General features: G+C 45.8%; 1 protein-coding gene across 1 annotated transcript in view; it reads left to right on the top strand.

Moving 5' to 3' along the window:
• Positions 1-19,158, top strand: part of LOC8026021 (lysosomal alpha-glucosidase-like) — a 78,011-nt gene that overhangs the window by 21,209 nt on the left and 37,644 nt on the right. The window contains exons 7-8 of the mRNA XM_042291174.1: positions 2,420-2,516; positions 3,192-3,304. Of these exons, the coding sequence (XP_042147108.1) occupies positions 2,420-2,516; positions 3,192-3,304 (210 nt within the window). The remainder of the gene's footprint in view (positions 1-2,419; positions 2,517-3,191; positions 3,305-19,158) is intronic.

The raw sequence follows: 19,158 nt of genomic DNA, 5'->3' as shown, positions 1-19,158 counted from the left end.
GGACGAACAGTATGCACAGCTGATCGCACTAGGGTTGTTTGCCCTGGGTCCATAAAATCTTTTGCAGTGAAGTGATCACTGCAGACGCCGATAGGTGGCATAGAGTTGCGAAGCAGACTTTCCAAGAAGATCGTACCTCTTGGCATAGTCGAGCCAAGCCTTTGACCTGGAATATATATTATTTTCCAATGTGTTAAATGTACACTTTGGAACAAAATGTTAGATGCCAAACTGCAACCCTCTCTTCGACATTTTGGCTCCGCTTGCAAGCGATGGGGACATATTTTTATTTGGCAGGTTTGCTTTGGATGTCTCAACGCACACAGACAAATTTGGGCTTCTGCTCCAGAGTAGTGCAAAAGTAGCTCAACTGAGAAATCATGGTTTTTGCGTGAGAGGACGAACACAAGGAAGTACAACAAGCACAAGCGCGCTTGTGCTTGTTGTCCAACCTTGTGTTTGTCCTTTCGCACAAAAAACATGATTTCTAACGTTCACCAACTCGCCCAACAACAGGTCATTTTATAGCTAATCAACAGCAGGTGCACATTCACATTTCTTTAGGAAAAGACAGTATCAGTAGAGAGCAATATTCACCCCACCATGAAGCAGCGCTTTTATAACTCAAATTTAGAGCCACATTAAAAAAAAAAACGAAAATTCACCCCACCATGAAGCAGCACATTTATAACCCAAATTTAGAGCCACATTAAAAACGATACATTCAAGCTATGTATGAGAAAAATCAAGGGCTGCTCCTTTTCCTTAACAATTTTGTCTTATAAGATTAATTTGTCAGTTTTTATCTTCAGAGACAAGGTGGTAAGTCAGTACTAAAATTAGTATAACTGACCTGAGATCGCTTAGCCCAAATCCCCACATTACAGTTAAGGCGTCCAGTCAACTTTAGCTCTTGATTTAAAAGCGCATTCTAGTAATTAATTATATTGTGCAGAAAAATAAATTATTGGGATTTTTTTTTATATGCTCAAGTATGCAAATGGTTCCAAGGAACTATTGACAAGAAGGAGCTCACGCCAACCTACCTTGCGTCACGTGGGATTCGGAAAAATTTTTTGCCGGGTTTCTTCTGCGTTTTACCATTGTTTTCGCACCATGCGACACAGCAGTAGCTACTGTAGTAGCAACCGGAGGGCATCTGAGAAAGAAAAAAATGTAAGATATAAACACAAATATTTGTAGCTCTTAGTACGATAGCGCAGCCCATGTAACAATAATATCACACACGGGAAAAGCCGGCTGCTGTCTGAGGTTTATTTCGCAGCGTCTGTTGGACCTCTGAGCATGCAAATAACGGGTAAAACCAATGGACACGATACAGTTCGCTTTTTTCTCTTGCCCTTGTATACGCACGCTGTGTTTTGCTCGCGACTAAGCAATAACAAAGAAATGAGAAAACGTCTTACCTTCTGAAGAAACCTGTTAGGCGCAGACAATACCCATATTGTGCTCATATTCTGCTCGCTGTGCTCACATGTGCTCAACACAAAACGCGTTGACAGGTGTCAGGCACCATGCGGTCAAGCCGTCCACGCACGCGTCCGTCCGTCCGTCCGTCCCACTCCAGCCACTCCAGCCGCTTTCTCAGAGCAACTGCAGGAACCGGAACTCGCCCGTACATCACGTGATCTTCTTAACGTAGTAAACAAAAACTATTTCACCCTTTATGATACTTGCAACAATTTTAAATATAATAAAATTAAAACTTGAGTATTTATTTATAACAAACCTCACGAAATATTTTCATTCTTTGGCACACTGGCACCACTTAGCGGTCGGTGAGAAAACTAAACGCTCGGCCGCGAAACGGCTCGAGTGGCCACTCTTTCCCTTGTGTAGATTACTCTATGGATTACCTTCGCCCGATCAATGCACAGCCGACGCTTCGAGTTGATTGAACCAATCGAACAGCGTCAAAAACGCGCAAACACGCTGTTTGTCATGTTCCTGCTCGTGTTCAATCATCGCTGAAGCAACCAGTGACTTGCACTTTTGTCGCTGTTTGATTGGTCCAATCAGCTCGCAGAGTCAGCTGCATTATGACTATAAGGTGAAGCGAAGTATGTAACTCCAGTGAAGCATTTTAACACTCATTTTATGGTATAAAAAAAAGGCAATATTTTGGTTTTGGAGACTTGCATTCTTTCTCGTGTGCAAAAAAAAAAAAAAAAAAAAGGCCAGAGACATAATTAATTAAACTTAGTGAAGAATTGTTCCTCTGAAAATTGTGAAACAGATTGGGCAGCACATATATAACTTGAAACTAGCAAATAAAATAAAACTATTCGAAGACTTTTTTGCTTGTGTACAGTCGAAACCCGACACCGAGGTCTGTAAATTTGTATATCTTTCTTGGTAATCGTATTGGATTCATTCATTGTTCGATTTTTCCGCCAAGGAGTCTGCCAATTTATACGGCGTCCACCCGTTCTACATGTGCATCGAAGAAGGAGGCAAAGCACACGGACTCTTCATGCTCAACAGCAACGCCATGGGTTCGTTTACGTCCTCGCACTCGAGATCGCCTACCAGTAAATCTGCAACAGCCTTGTCTTGTCCCCGATGACAAAACCTTACCGCGATATTAACGGCTCCGGGAGATTGTTTGGGTTGCTTGAACTTGCATTCAGGTGTGCGTGTGGGTGGGTGTGCGTGTTTGCGTGTGTGTGTGTGTGTGTGTGTCGCGTGACCGCGTGACCGCGTCATGGGACGTCATATTGTCACGTGACGTCACGCACTTTTTTTTACGTTTAGCGGATATATTTTATAGTGTCCCGCGACATCCTGCCATCACATGACACTATGACGTGACAGGGTGATTTCACGAGACGTGATAGAATTACGTAACGTGACGTCATGACGTCAAAGGGCACTATGACGTCACATGACGTCGTGGTTAGCGTGCAGTGTGGTTTTGGGTGTGGTCCGCGTGCAGCGGAGTGTGAAGTGCCTCGGATATACCGCTGCAGCTCTTTCAACAGAATGAAACGGAAATTTTTTGTGACTAAGTTCACGCGCTAAAATTTCGCGGTCTCAACTCAGAAAAGTTAATGAATTTTTAAAAAGCAATCCAGAGCTTGAAAACAATAGACATTCATTCCGCAGACGAAGATTTACGACACAATAGTGTGTGCTTGAACTTTCCCCCTGCATCGTGGGCCTCTTCGCAGAATACACGTTGTTGCGAGCTCCCGCTCTGAGGCTGACCACCATAGGAGGGGTCCTGGACTTCTTCCTTTTTGTGGGCGACAGCCCGACTCATGTTGCACAACTCTACTCAGACGTAAGTAGTAGGGGCAGTGCTGTTCGCCTTGCACAGAATGCGTGTTACCACAAGGCAAACAAGCAACAAGCTCTGCTAATTCGGCGCTCGCTGACACGTATGATGCCCCATGTTAGCAACAGTTCTCATGCTTGCGCGTCACCAGAACATGTTTAGTGAACAACCAACACGGCCAATGATTGCTCGCAAATACGTTTTTATTTTTTTTATTTTTTTAATGCTGATGCAAGCGCATTAACAAGGCGTATTTGTCTCCGAATGACGGTTATTGAGTATTCAGTTCGTGGGACAAAGCGCTATTAGAGTCAGTTCGTAGTTTGTATTTTTTCCCACTTGATAGTAAATCTTTCTTCTCACTAATTTTAACTACTGAAGCGTTCTTTATCTGCGACTACGTGACTATCGTCAGATTAGGTTAAGAATGCGTTAGAAGTTCCTCCCGAACGCTCATCACCGGCAGCTACTGTTCTTACGTGAAGATGAAATAAATCCCTTACCAAGGCTATTCGCGACTCCAGCAAAACGGACGCCACCAAGCGGGAAAACCGGGAACCAGCCGGTCCAGGTCGCTCCGCGCTTCTCCGCGTCTCTGGTGGCTTTCGCGGACACGTGTTGTCGACGCGGTAGCGAACATTGTAATTCAACAAAGGTCCGAACATTTCTTAAGTTTCCCTGAGTGTTCATTAGTGTGGTGAAGCCTCAGATAGATTGCTTCTTTCCATCACGTGTTTGAAAGCCCGTTTACTCCACAACACACGGTCGCGTGCTTTCGATATCTTGGATAGGGAGGAATCACGGAAAAGCTTTTGATTTCTTGTCTGTCTTGAATCACATTCAAAGTGACGACTACTTGGTAACTGATAAGTGGTTCCTTTATAAGGATGTAGAACAGTGGACCATGGACGACAGACGAGGTGTTTCACTGGAGGGAACACCAATGTTGGAGTCAAGTGAATGGGAAGGTTCGATACCTGCTTTTCTTGAGTTTGGTTGTGCTCGATTAGCTTCAAGTTTGAGCCACCCACGCCGGCCTATGCGTTGGCTATTCATTTTGGCTGCTTTTCGCCGAAAAAGCCTCTTGACCACACTGAAGGAGTTGCGACTAATTTCGCAATTACTTGATTCAGAAAAACCTGCTCGCTGCCAATGATTAATGAGGGAAATTATCTGTTTTCAAAAGGTGGGGGACGCGTCTCGCAAAGTTAGAAGCTGCCACGGCATTAGGATCTATCACGCCTCCAATATTTATATTATACCCCCGTCGAAGCCAGCAGCAATATACGTCAGCATTGCTCAGGTTGACCTGCCACAAAAAATACTCATTTTATCCGTTCACGATTCGAAGTCAAGTTCAATGCAGAGATGTTCTGAGTGAATCTCCGATGGAGACTCTCTTCGATTAGTCCGCATTCGTCTCCGTGCTACCGGCTGAAACGATTTGGCTAAGTTTAAGCATAGTAATATACTTTTATTCAGCAGGTCACCTGATAGCTAGTCAACTAAGTTCATATTTCAGCCCGAAGAATATACTAAAATCGCTTTAGTGGAACATAGTACGTAATATAATACATAACTCGCTGGTCAAAATGACTTCTCGATTGCTACTAAAACCTGAATTTAAATACGAGTATCAGCTGCTTAGTGAAGCGCCAGCGGGTTAACATGCTCCTTGGCTCAAGAAGCGCTTGCTTAATTTTCAGACGACTTGAGCTGTTTCTTAAACGCGGATACGCACACAAACTCGATTTCTAGGACAGATAAGTCGCATGGTCGAGGCATGCGAGTTAGCTAAAAATTACTCTCGGTGGAACAATTCTGTAGCCATCGCCGCTTTCCTTAGATGATCAAAATTAATTAGAGTCTATTACCGTTTCTCCGGAGCCCATAGTTTCGGTTTTGAACGAAGTCTCCGGAACGAAAGTTTGACATGAAAAGAACAAAAAAAAAAAAAACACCGGCAAAACAAAACTATGCTCGGCAAATTTATGCGCACCGGCTACATTTAACCGTCTCAGTTCAAATGCCTATAAAATTGGGCATCAAACAAAAGAAAATTCGTTAAACTGAATGCGCCACCCGTTCAGGCGGCCCGGCCGAGCCGACGCGACCTGGACCCAGCCGCCATGTTTGTTTGGTGGTGGCGCCCCCTATAGGTCGCTGGAGTCGCGAGTTGTGCATCGATCAAGGGCGCAGACAGCTTGAAAACGTCACGCTGATGATATCATAACTCGTCATGACAATTCTTTCTTGGTTGGCCCGCGAAGCGATTCGATGCTGTGGCGGTACGTGGTAGTGTTTATATAGGTCCTTCTTGAGTTATATCTAGGATTCCGTCTTTCCGGAGTTTATTTGTTTTTTTGCGAAATTCGGAGGATGTTTCACGGAGTTGATTTTTCGCTGAAAATTCGTGGTTTATCGCAATGTGTTTTTCTTATATTCCCATTTTTTTAATACTTAGTTTGTTTTAATGTGTTGCCTAATTAAAAAAAAAAACGGTGTTTGGGTGTCATGATTTGCTCTCCTAAAGGAATTATGACGAGCAAAAAGGCAAACTTGTTTTGTCAGTTGTTTGAGATTTCAAAGAAAACTGAAGTGGCATCTCCTCAAGTCCACTAACATTGTGCTCTTATTAAAGCTTATTCGTAAAGCACCGTCTTTTTCTTTCTTTTTTGGGCTTTTAATATGTTTTATAGTGACCTTGAAATTCGAAGTTTCTCGTATAAATCCGAATTGACAGAAAGATTACCGGCGAGTGCTTTCCGGATATGTTTTCTGGTTTATCCGAAGACACAGACACCTACTTATATCCGACGATAGTAGAGATCACTAAGGACACCAGACCCACTTCGTTCACTCCTGGGCTGACAGTGCGATTGAAGCTACGTGCACGTTGAAGTAGTCGTACGTTTTTTTCTCGCCATATGATTACGCTCCCGCTCATACACACGCGGGGAGAGCGGGACCAGGTGATGAGAGAGACGCGGTTGATAGATTTGGCGATCATGCGGGAAGTGACGTCACCGGTGGCGTCAACCGTTACATTTTCCGTATTCATGGGAACGTAATCAAATTTAACAACGTTCAACTTCTAGAGAGCCGGACGCGCCCGGATTCCGAAGGAGCCAATCAGGGGAGGGCGGTTCATCTTCCTCGCCCTCCTCACAAAGTGTGCGCGGGAGTTCGAAGGAAGGGGGGGGGGGGGGGGGGGTTATTGCTTTTTGGGAACCCTGCTAGAGGACAAAGGGGAACTTAATTAAGAAGCAGTCGCTTTTGTTCTATTCTCCTCCTCGAAGTTACTCAAGGGTCCCGCAAAAGGGGCTAAACGTGGAGTAATGCAAGGGGCTTCAACTACTCCGCGTTTTTCCTATACCCGCTGCGGCCAGCACAACAAATAACCCCGTCGACCCATGACCCCCCTTCGCCTGTTGTCGTTCCGCTAGCTGCGTCGTCTAAACACTACCGCACACGTTCGAATCGCAAAGGGCTCCGGCAGTTATATAAAGAAAACCAGGACCCGTTTTGCGGTTCGGATGGGACCTCTTTTTAGGGGTGAACTGAGTATACTTAAAGTATACCAGGACCCTCGTGGACTGTTAGCCAGAGTTTCGCTGACAACCTTCTCCATGAGAAATTGACGTGAAGAAACAAAATCTGTCAGCGAAACGTCTGCTTCCAGTCTGGTGCTTAGAAGAGGTTATTTTTAGCTGTCCTAGCTGCTTCCGTCATCTCCGTACTTTGTTCGAAGATACAGTGACACTACGTTGTATGGTTCACCCGATGCGGGAAATACAATTAGAAAGCAAGAAGGTGATCGAGGCTGATAGGAAGAACTTCTAAATGAACATCCTGAAACCCTCAGGGCGAGGGCCTACACTGTTAGCAAAAATAACACGCCCAGACGTGTAAACCGTTGTCCCATAGCGGACACGTCGAAACGTGTTCGTTTTACACGAGGCCATCTGTGTTTTTCGTCTACACATGAGGTGCTGTGTAAACTTAACACGCTACACCGTGTCTGCCTTCCGCAAAACCGTTTCGAGCGTGTTCCTTATGAAACATGGCGGCCAGCGGCCGAGAACAGCCGAGAGACGAGCCCAGCGAGCCGCGCGCCTTTCAGCCGAATTGAAAGCACACAGGGCGCGTTAGTTCCCGTTCGATGTCTTTTATATACAGTAAAGTCTCCAAGCGGCGGACGTAGCTACTTGCAAAGGTACGTACGTGCGTTGTCGGCGGTCGGCGGCGTCAGTAGCTTCAACAAGCCGCTAAAAAAAAAAAAAAAAAAAAAAAAAGCGAATGCCGAACTTACATAGATAAATAACTGGAGCAAACTATTTAGAATCGGGCGGTAACTTGCGCCACCTATCGAGATTTCTAGCAGCCTGTTTAAAAAAAAAAAAAAAAGACGAGTATGTTAACACTGCGAACGACCACGACTACACAGCAACCCTACATACAACGCAGGCAACACAGCACACAGCTACACAGCACCGACATGTACACAAACACAACAACCGACACTACGCCCGACACTTCCTACTCGATATCCATTTCTCCAAGCGGCGCATATAAGCTTGACATGTGCAGGTGAGCTCTTTGGTCGCTGACCATTACAGATTTATAGAAGAATACACAAAACACGGCGCAATGGACAGCCGTGTGTTAGAACTGTTTGCATTTAAAAAGTATGGAGGCAAAATCTATAATGTTAGTCCGTTGCAATAAATAACGATATGTTAACAATAAATCTTAAACCGGTCATGAAAAAGTTCAAATTTTTGTTATTTTCTTGCTTTACCAGTGTTATGAGCAGTCCGACTAGCTTGAATCAGATAGGAAAACAAATTATTGGGATTTTGTCATTACGTATACAAAAATAAATGAAAATGATCATTGCGCAAAGCATTTTTTATATATTTTTGTGAAGGACATCCGGACATCCGCCCAACACTTCACTTCCGCTAGTTGCAGCGGTTGCAGCAGTGGGGTGAAGCTCTCGGCTACTTCCGTCCCGCCGCGTATACTTATGACGTTTGTCCGGTCCGGCGAACCGCTTCCGATTGCCGCGCTCCCAGCGGCTGTTGGCACTTGTTATTTCATTTTAAATAAAATTGATTCATATATCTAATGATGCGAAATAAAAGTGAAGTTGTTTTGAAGGTGTGAATGGCTTTAAAGCTTGTTATCGTAACTTTCTCTTTCACTCTTTCAACGTTGGTCTGGGCGCGCTTTCTCTCTCTCCAAACCCGCGCCTCTCGCCTCGAGATGCGCTGGCCGCTGGCGCCGGGAAGTCGGTGGACCGTTAGAACGCGCGAGGGACGCGAGCCGGTGTAGGACGCCGATCTCACTACCCCTCTGCTTCGACTACGGTAGTGGTTATGGCGTACGCCAAAATCAATACCGTAGTCATTTCGGCGTACGCCATAGTCAATACCGTAGTCTTTTTCGCATACCCCAAACACACTACCCTTACGCCAAATTCAATACCTTGAATAACGTCGGTTCAGCAGGGGTTGAGCCAGTTGAGCTCCGCATTTCGCTAAAACTGGCGGAATCAACTTTCTGCAGCAAAATACCCTGATTGTTTGTTGTTGTTTGTATGAGCAGCGGAACGCGCGCAGCAGGCGTTGTTAATTTTGATTAGCGTTGATACGGCTGACGGCGCACAGAGCTGAAGGGCACAAGCAAGGAAGCTTGGAGTGATTCTGTGTGAATGTGATTTGACATCGCTCCTTTCTGTTTCTTCGATCGTGGTGCAAATGCAGGTGCCCGACTCCCGAACGATTCGAAGGCAAGAGTGGTAGCCCGCCTGTCCGTTGGTCTCAATTGCATGCACTGTCGTCATTTTGGGCACATCGGAAGAAAATAAGACGCTCACTATTTTAAATAGCGTGCGATCGGCCTGTCTAGGTTCTGGCGACACCGTTTCAGGCTGTATATGAGAAAATTTAGCCACTACAGTACGACTGCTAGCCTGGGGTATGTGCCTCACAACAGATCGAAACGCGGTGGGGGTGGGGATCCCTGGCAGCGGGACCTTTCGCTGTACGAGCTGCGGTGCGCTAACACACTCGACCTCCGATACCCCCTTGGGTCACAGCGCTTGTTGAAAGAAGTTTGGATCGTTTTACGCAGATTTTGCAGTGCGTACGAGACGAACAACTGCTACGTACTACGTCCTAGATGCCCAAACTGAAGCTCGCTACTTGTGCGCGGCTCTCGTGATCTAGAGAACAGTATGCTCGCCATGAAAATGTTGCAGTGAGAAGTACGGAAAAGTAATATTATAAAAGTAGAGTATTTAAAACTGGCTTGCATTGTCACTGAACATATGAAAATAAAACTGATTAGGAATGCCGATCAGATCGGGTGGGAATGTGATATAGATCTTTAAATAGGCTCGGGTTATGTGCGAAGTTGCGTCGGAACAGGTGGGCAGGGGTGCTATATTCTCCATCCCCCACATAATGCAAACTCGTTGCCCCCCTCCCTGTTCCTATAATCTTCCAATGTGGCAGGTTATTTTTTTTTTCTTTGTGCCTAGAGCTGCAGTTTTCTATGCTTCATCTCCCCTTAGCATGGACTGTTAGCCAGCTAGATTCTACAAGTGTGAGCTAATTGCTTTGGATCACACCATGGCGGTTGCACGAGTGCTCATTCACTGCAAGCGCTGTGAAGGCAGTCGAGGCTATACCATCTTGCGCTTGTGCAGCCTTTGCGGTTTGAGGTCCTTTGTTTTGGCCTGTTCTTTTGTGTCTGGGTTTCATGTCCTTTTTGTTTCTTGTTTCGTGTGCTGGGTATGGTCGGAAGTTATGTTACACCTAGTAGTAGGATCTTTTGTAGAAACATTGGTTTGAGAGTAAATGGTTCTATTACCTTCTTTATTTTCCTTTGGCCGAGCAGAGAGGGAAAATGGTTTCTTCATGTCGGCTTCGGGACAGAAAATAACCGACGATCGGGACAAAGGCAAGTTTGGGGAAACCGTATCTAGGTCACAGCGGCTTAATGGGCAAACAGAATGTGGCTCACGTTTTGTGTGTCGAACAGGTTAGAGAGGCCTGGTGCTCGCGTTGTTTTCTAGCCATTTATTCTCGATCCCAGTCGCGTATCTAGGTGGCAGTACGTATTCGCCAAAGGGTGTATTGTGAAGGAGGTATGGACGTGTATATAAGGTGGTGTTTGTTGAATAAACTTCAACCTGTGTCCGAGACTTCAATGTTCATTTCATTTTTTTTTTATTTTCCTAAGTCTCGGGTTTACTATGTTTGTCATTCACCAGCTCGCCTGTGTTTTCTCCCTTTCTTCACTGAATAATGTACTGGTCAAGAATTATCTGGTCTTACCCAAAGTCGAAGGGAGACCAATGGAGTTTGAGGTTGACAGTAGCTTACCACCTTGACCAGGGCAAGACCCTAGATGACGCGTTGCTGACACATGAGGAAGCTCTTGACCCAGGGATGAGCAGGCACAAAGAACCCTTGGTGAACCTGGATCTGAAAAAAGATGCAGCACTGCGCTTTTTGAAGGCTAGCCCTGTTCCGTTTGCAATGTGTACCGCAGTGGAGGCAGAACTCTGGATGCTCCAAAGCTAAGGCATAATCGAGCCAACACAACGCGGTTGAAAAACTGGCGGTAAATCTGATGCGGGCTGTAGCAGATTTTGTGGCGAGCGTGCTTGGAGGCGCTTTTTTTTCAACACTGGACCTCGCTAATAATAATAATAATAATAATTTTTATTTGCACAAGAAAGTTTGTCCACTCAGCGGCGTGCAAGGCTAGACGGTAAGGTTAGTACCCTTACGCATGTGCGCCTGCTAGTCCGCCACTGAGTAGGTGTGATGGTGGGGGTGGTGTTTGCCTGACGTGAGGTTTTTCTCACTGGCTGTGGAAAAGTTGAGAAAAACCTCACGTCAGGCAAACACCACCACCACAAACTGTAGTCGTAAGTACAAGATAACACATACACGTATGGAAACAATGAATAATCATAACCCAGAGGGGAAGATAAGAAAACTTGCTGTGCCCCAACCCACCCCCACGCAGACCATGGCAGAGGCCCCAGCCACAAGGCATTCCACTATAGCTGTGTGTGACAGTGGAGACAGCAGATATGCTCACTATAAACACCATCAAAGGACGACAGAGTGAAAAGGATGCTCTTGAAAATTTCGGCTGCCGCGGCAATTTTCCAGCTCTGCAAGGAGACAGTCCTAGCAGGAAAACCTATCATGGAAATTTACCTGGGTAATGTTGTTGTGACGATCTGGATCGGTCATCAAGATAAATGGGCACCGTGCTCAGGAAAGACATGTCAACGTCATCAGCTACCATGCCAAAACTACTTCTTTTATTTCGATCATGAGCGTTCGCACAAGCCGCTTCAGAGCGATGTCTCTTTTGCAGCTCATCACGTGCCAAGGTTCTTAAGTGTTGACCTGATATCACGCTGCCATACAACAAACACTAAACAAACATTAAACAAATACTGCGTTGAGCAATATGCACATGAATAAATAATGATATACATACGACGTGATAAATGAGACAAGACATAAATTTTACAAAGTTCAGTCCCCAGGTAGAGGCTGCACAAATTTGATGACCGGCTTCAGTTTCTCCACATGCACTACATCGCGGCCAGTACCATCCACGAGTTCAAGCTAGTAGTTCACGGGAGAGAGCCGGCTCACAATTTGGCGAGGGCCAGTAAATCATAGTGTTGCCTTGACTCTGATGAGTGGGCTCTCCTACAACACGAGCTAGTCCTTCTCAAAAAGAACATACGTGTGCCACTGTCAAAGTCGCTTTCTCGCTTTTCTTGAGCAAGCTTGATTTGTCTGGAGGTCAACTTCCGAGCTGCGTACCGCTGTCGAATGTAACACCAACGTTGGTGCTGAGGGTTGGCAACTTTCCAAGGTTCTGAGACAGAAGTCCCCTGGCAAAAAAAGGCTTGATCAACGGAAAATGGGCTCAGATTCCGCATTGTTAAGCTTAATTGTCTTGATGCCCACTGCAGCACCAGAGGTGATGTGACAAACCACTGATGACACCTTCCAGGCGGTAGGGGCATCAAGTTTTCACTTTTCTCCGTCAACAATGCAACAGACTCAAAGTGCCGTTGCCATTCCAGAAATTCTTGGGTCAGTTCTTGCCGGCATCACGTGACCAAAGTGGCCGCTTCTCTTACAAATGAGACGGAGCGGACGAACTTCAGGATATTGGGACGAAGAACATTGAAAGTCCCGCGAAGTTTTTGACATATGCTGAAGCGACGCATGCTGCTTCTTTTGCTTCTCTGTTGCAGAAGGGTGCTGGTGACGATTGCTGTCGTCGGCGTTCCGATGAAGCGGTGGCCGGCCCTGCTTCGAGAGCAGGAGGGAGCGCGCTTTCTTTGTCCCTGCGCAGCTTGCACTCGCTCTGCAGCGAGAGCCAAAACCGGTGTCTTTGGTTGGCTGAAGACAACCTGGTCAAAGCAAAGGAAAGAGTCCATCAACTCATTCAACGAAGCGAAGCGCCTCTCGAAGCATGCTTTCGTGCTTTGTGGAAGAGTGTGGCCAGGATAACCTTGCATTTCTCCGCCTTCGTCTCTGGGTAGCTGCACTCGTGGATGAGCCCCAGTAAACGGAAGGCGGAGTCGGTGCAGGATCGTATGTATGGTTCTGGGTGCAGGACCCTCCCGAGTGCTGACTTGTGCTGAACATCTTTTGTTTCGCCTCAGCTTCGTTGTCCACGTTGCAACGATGACGGAAACCTTTCTTCATTTGCTCCTACATTGTTAGCTTGGCCGTCTTGAGGTGGTACCTAATCCACATGGAGTCCTAGCTTAGATGGTAGCTTGGATACAATCAATGGGATGGCCTCACCTGGTGCAACTTTAAACGTCTGGAACCTGAAATCTATCTGGTGAAACCAGGCGATGATGTCCGTGCGCAGCCGAGAAACCGAGCTGACAGTCACGTTGGTCAGCGACTGCAGTGTCTGCAGCTGACTCAGCTTGAGCAGGAACCCTCTTCCTAGGTGCCTTGGACCTTTTTTTCTTTGCGGACTCTTGGAGCAGTGTACGTCAGAGTCCACGCTGCACGAAAACTCCGAGGACGAGGTTTTCGGCATCATTGCCTCGAGTTGATCAAGATGATCCATGGTGCTGACAGGTGCCAGCAGGTTACTGATCAAATTCAGTGTTGCCTGTAGCTGTGCGTTGAAGAATCTGAACGCAGACATTTTGAGCAGACTGCCTTTCCTGCGGGCAAGGATGAGCCCAACCCTCCCACAGTTCTGCTCATGTTGCAAGTGTTGACAAGGGCGCTATAGTCTGTTGCAGGTCAAGAACAGCATGAGAGTGGAGAAGAGGAAACCACCTCTACTTGTCATGATAGGTGGTTTGCTTCTCTCCAGTGTTCACTCCGCCAATGTCGAAAGAGAGGGACAGAGACTTCTCCTGCCATTCTTGACCTGCAGGAGACTCTAATTATGTTCCAGAAGCTGGCAGAAAAGACCACATAGAATTTCACCCTTTCTCACGTGTCCGAAGCAGTTCAGGGTAGAAATGTCGGAGGCCCCAGAGAGGATATTTTAGACCTATTCAAGAGTTTTGTTACGCTGCTGCTGCCGCTATTCATTCTGAGAACTGCAGTCCCCTGCACGCGCGGTAACCCCGCTGTGGGCCTGTGCGTGCAGTACACGAAACGACACCACCTGTCTTGTGCACGGCCGTCTGTCCCCTGTGAGCAGTTATGGCGTCACCAAGCATGTGCACAATAGCTGGTGAGATCAGTGTGTTGGTGACATGATGTTGTTTAATGCAGGGATCATGCGTTGTGATACCAATGGATCCACGGTCTGGGTCGCTGACTCTGGTGCACTCCACATACCGCAGAATCATCGCCATGAAAGCCTGCGCCAGAAGCTATACATCTGATGGCCAGGAATTGGTGAAAATAGCAGGGTGTAGGACAATATGGTCCCGGACAATATGGTCCCAGACAAAATGGTCCCGGACAATATCATCCCGGACAATATGATCCCGAACAATATGGTCCCAAGCGCAAACCTGGACAAAATGGTCCCAAGTAAAATTTCTGACACATTTGACGCACTGTCTAAAATGTCACTGATATCTGCAGCGATTACTTTTAACGGTTCATTCGTCACATGTCGATTCGTCATAGGGGGAATAAAGGCAATCTACCGTGCAGATACCGCATGTTTTGATGCAATATGTTAGAAAGTAAGAATGGAAAATAATAAACATGCTTTTGAACACATGACACGTTTTATTACGTTCCCACAAAAGGTCTACCCTTCTTTGATGCTGTTGGGCTTCAGCAGCCCTTGTGCCATAAAAACCCAATCCAGTCCAAAAGGTCTACGATCCTGAAACGGCACTTGGCCCACGCCTTTCAGAGGGTCATTCATGATACGGCTCAATTGTGTGCAGATTGTTTGAAGTTGCTGTTGCATTTCTCGATAGCCTGGTTGAAACTCAAGTTGAACACACGAAAAGTAGAACAAATGGCGAAAATTATCCGTGAAAAATATAAACTCTAGATTGACGAACGGCTCGCAATATAAGTATTTTGCGAATCACATTTAATAACATAAACCTTTGAAGACCAAGCAATTAAAAAGTAACTCTAAAATAACCAATGGCTCATGTCACAAATGTTCACCAAAAATAAATACATGCAATCTATAAACCTGTGAAAAGCAAGAAAAAAAAAAGAAAAAATGTAGTGAAAACGACATGGAACCATTTTGTCCGGAACCATATTGTCCGGGACCATATTGTCTGGGATCATAATGTCCGGGACCATTATGTCTGGATCCCATACTTAATGCCAAACAACCAGAAACACAAGCTAAAAGCACTGACACAGTGAGAATGGCCAACATCGTGGAATGAAATTCACATAGGCTTTGCTGGTTCAGTGAGGAAAAGCATTTCAGGTTGTTATACACCAAATGGCTAGAGGTGTGAGTGGATAGCAGCATGTCGTCGAGCGTAGTAATCAAGGATTTATGGTCTTTGTTAGACACAATTGAAGTGTTAATGAAGGTTTGTTTGGGCAACGGAGCTGCTTTAAGTTACCATGATTTATTGCATGAATATCATCTGAGTCACCAGCGCACCTCATCACCGGCAACTCACAGGCTGAGCAGATGGTACAGGAGCTCAAGCAATTGCAAGGGCAACTACAGTAGATAAAAAAAAAAAATTCAGGTTTATGATTGGTTAAACGTCATGTAGGTACAACAGCGCAAAACAAAGACCAAGGAAAGAAACAAACACCACAGGACTAGGGGTGTCGCGAACTTTTGTCGAACCAGATTTTTTGGTCGAACTTCCGGGGTTCGACTGAGTCGAACCGGTTCGACGAACCTTCGAACTTTTCACCAGATTCGACCGGTTCGACTTTATGGACAGTGTGGCCAGTCCTTAATACAAGCATGTCTAGGTTTGGAGAATTTTTTTTTTTTTTTATGCAAGGGGTTATTTTATTTTGTGAACAGCTGCAATTAAAAGAAACTAATTCTAATCAATGAAGAAGTTAATAACTTAATTTTTAGTACTGTATTGACTGAAATAGCCAATCAACGCTGCACTTAATTCATCTCTTAGCCATTACCATCCAATCCGAAGCCAACTGGTCATCCTGTCGCACATGCGCACACGAGTCGAACCTCAATACAAGGTTCGTCGAACTTTCCACTAAAAGTTCGAAAAAGTCGAACCTGGTCGAACTCGAACCGCGACCGGTTCGCGACACCCCTACACAGGACGAGCGCTGCACTATAGTCCCAGTGTTGCCAACCTATTTTTCGAAAATACCCCACGGCAGCGTCCAGAAAACCCTACATTACCCTACGAATATTTCTTATTACCCTACGTATTACCCTACGAGGCAAATCTTTGTTCAAATAATACTGTTGCATGGATTATGATGATACAGGGTAATATTAATACAGTACAAAGCGACAGGGCACGCATACACGCGCATACCTGCGTTATTCTAGAACACCATGCTTGCATCTTGCATGTGCGCTGTGTAGCATCAGAACAACAGTGATGTAGCGAGCGCACAGACATCCCCAACCACCATGTTTAGTTGATTTGTCGTGAAATTAAAAACTGGGCTACGCGGAACCAGCACTCGCGGCGCCAGACAAGGCGGCTCATTACAAAAGGAGGCTAATCCGAACGGTATATTAGCTTCTTTGGGTGTACCGCCTAGGGATTCGTCAAACTAAGGTACTATTTGGACAAACTAGGCTTTTACACCAGGGGAGGATAGGAAACCGGCGACCCCTCCGTATTCGCTAAAATGTCATTCGATGAAACGTCATTGTTTCGGCTTCGTTCGCTAAAACGTCGTTCGCTCAAGTGAATGCCTCCAGTCCCCGGGATGCACTCACTTGATCAAATGACGTTTTAGCGAACGCCCACGTTTTACCGAATGACACTTTAGCGAAAGGTCGGACGCCGCGAAGCGGCGTTTTCGGGTGGGCCAAATGGATTAGCATTTTTGTAATGAGCCGCCGCAGACTGTCGCCGCGAAACGGCGTAAGCGCAGCGCGGCCCCCGTTCTTCGCTACAACGTCGATTCGCTCAAATGTCGCTGTTCGCTAAAACATCATTCGCTCAAGCGATATGGACCCCGCCAGAACCTAGACAGGCCGATCGCACGCTATTTAAAATAGTAAGCGTCTTATTTTCTTCCGATGTGCCCAAAATGACGACAGTGCATGCAATTGAGACCAATTGCATGCGGACAGGCGGGCTACCACTCTTGCCTTCGAATCGTTCGGGAGTCAGGCACCTGCATTTGCACCATGATCGAAGAAACAGAAAGAAGCGATGTCAAATCACATTCACACAGAATCGCTCCAAGCTTCCTTGCTTGTGCCCTTCAGCTCTGTGCGCCGTCAGCCGTATCAACGCTAATCAAAATTAACAACGCCTGCCGCGCACGTTCCGCTGCTCATACAAACAACAACAAACAATCAGGGTATTTTGCTGCAGAAAGTTACTTCCGCCAGTTTTAGCGAAATGCGGAGCTCATCTGGCTCAACCCCTGCTGAACCGACGTTATTCAAGGTATTGAATTTGGCGTAAGGGTAGTGTGGTTGGGGTATGCGAAAAAGACTACGGTATTGACTATGGCGTACGCCGAAATGACTACGGTATTGATTTTGGCGTACGCCATAACCACTACCGTAGTCGAAGCAGAGGGGTAGTGAGATCGGCGTCCTACACCGGCGTGTTGTTTCGCTTCTGGAAGTGCGTCGCGGCGCGAGATTCGTCCCGCGTTCGTGCGCGCGCAGCTTTCTTTTCTTTTTCGTGGGAACTTGTTGTTGGTGTAATGTGGTCAAGCATGGATTTTCGTCATCAACACACCACCTGATGTGCCAAGTGGGGAAACAATGACTGCCGAAAGCCGGGATATCAATGGTTTCGAGTTCGAATGGACGTGCGGAACGCTCTTTTGGTCTTCTCTTGCTTAAGTTTCTGATTAGATGTTTGCAACAAAACTTAACTGTCGCAGTGGTACTGAGTATTAATTGTTTGATTTTGGCAATAGCTACAATGGTTTCCAATCACAAAACCAAATCTTATCATTGTTCAGGATTGCTCTTCACTCGCCGCGAGAAATATGTCATTGTCAAATCACTGGAGACTTCTGTGTAGACTTTTTCATATCAAGATCGAGCACATATGCTCACTTTAAAAGATGGCAAACTTTTTGCTGTGAGCTGTTTATTTGGCACTGTTGTCAGCGATTCACGCGTCTGTTCGCGAGGAGTGAAAATATGAGCCTAAATATTTTTCGATTAACTGAGGATGAGCGATAGAGCGATCCGCTCTGGTTTCCCGTTTCGTTTAGCAGTGACTCACTCCTAAATTTAAGTGATAATATTAAAAACGAATGGGCAGGTTCTCGATGAAGACTCAATACCAAAGAGCTGAGCTGTTTTTCTTGGTACTCATTGCTTAGTTTCCTTTAGTTGCAATTAAGACACCGTCGTCGGTCTTTACTTATATGTAGGGTTCTGCGTTTTCGGTTTTTATTTTTTCAAAATTCGGCGTACTTTTTTCGGTCTTTATTTTAAAATTTAGTTTTCGGTTTTTTTCGGTGTATATTTATTCCCCAAAAAGTTTACCATTTTTTTTTTCGGTGAATATGAAAGAAACACCATCGGACACCGGATCAGATGATCTTTGTAGCTGTGATATTTGTGATCGCTCAAAGAATCACGGCACATATACATACATGGTCTTCGCTACAACTTCCATCGGGACACACCTCAGAATCGCAGAATTCGCGGGCGTAATCTTCAGCGCGCTTCTTCTTCCTTCCCATTCTGACGACGTGACCATCTGAGGTGATGACCGTACAAAAACCAACGGAATGGCAAAAAAAAATATATATATATTGTATTTATGTTCTTAATTACAGGGAAGTTTGAGAGAGGGTGTTAAGAAAGGCATTAAAGGCTTTCCTCGATGTCCTCTGAAGTGCATGAAGCGCAAAAACCTTACACTAGTCCACATCCGAACTTTTTTTTTAGGACCGGGAACTTTACACACAAAGCCTGACCACAGAAAGGACACAGATGTCCTGCGAAGGCCAATCCAAGATATCTTTTGTTGCATGTTGAACCTTGGAAGAGGGCAATCACGAAGACGTCCCACAATGTCGAACCTTGCAAAACCCTCTCTCTTTCTCTCTCCCTCCCCCACCCACCTCGACGCGGCCCTAAAAACCTGACGAATTAGACTTACTGTTATCGGTTTTTATCGATTTAAACCGAAAACGCCGAACCTACAAACTTACCTTTTTCGGTTAAAACCGAATTTC

This window comes from Ixodes scapularis, unplaced genomic scaffold (assembly GCF_016920785.2).
Source record: "Ixodes scapularis isolate PalLabHiFi unplaced genomic scaffold, ASM1692078v2 PGA_scaffold26__3_contigs__length_393636, whole genome shotgun sequence".
NCBI lineage: Eukaryota > Metazoa > Arthropoda > Arachnida > Ixodida > Ixodidae > Ixodes > Ixodes scapularis.
This window is presented reverse-complemented; position numbering and strand designations above follow the sequence as displayed.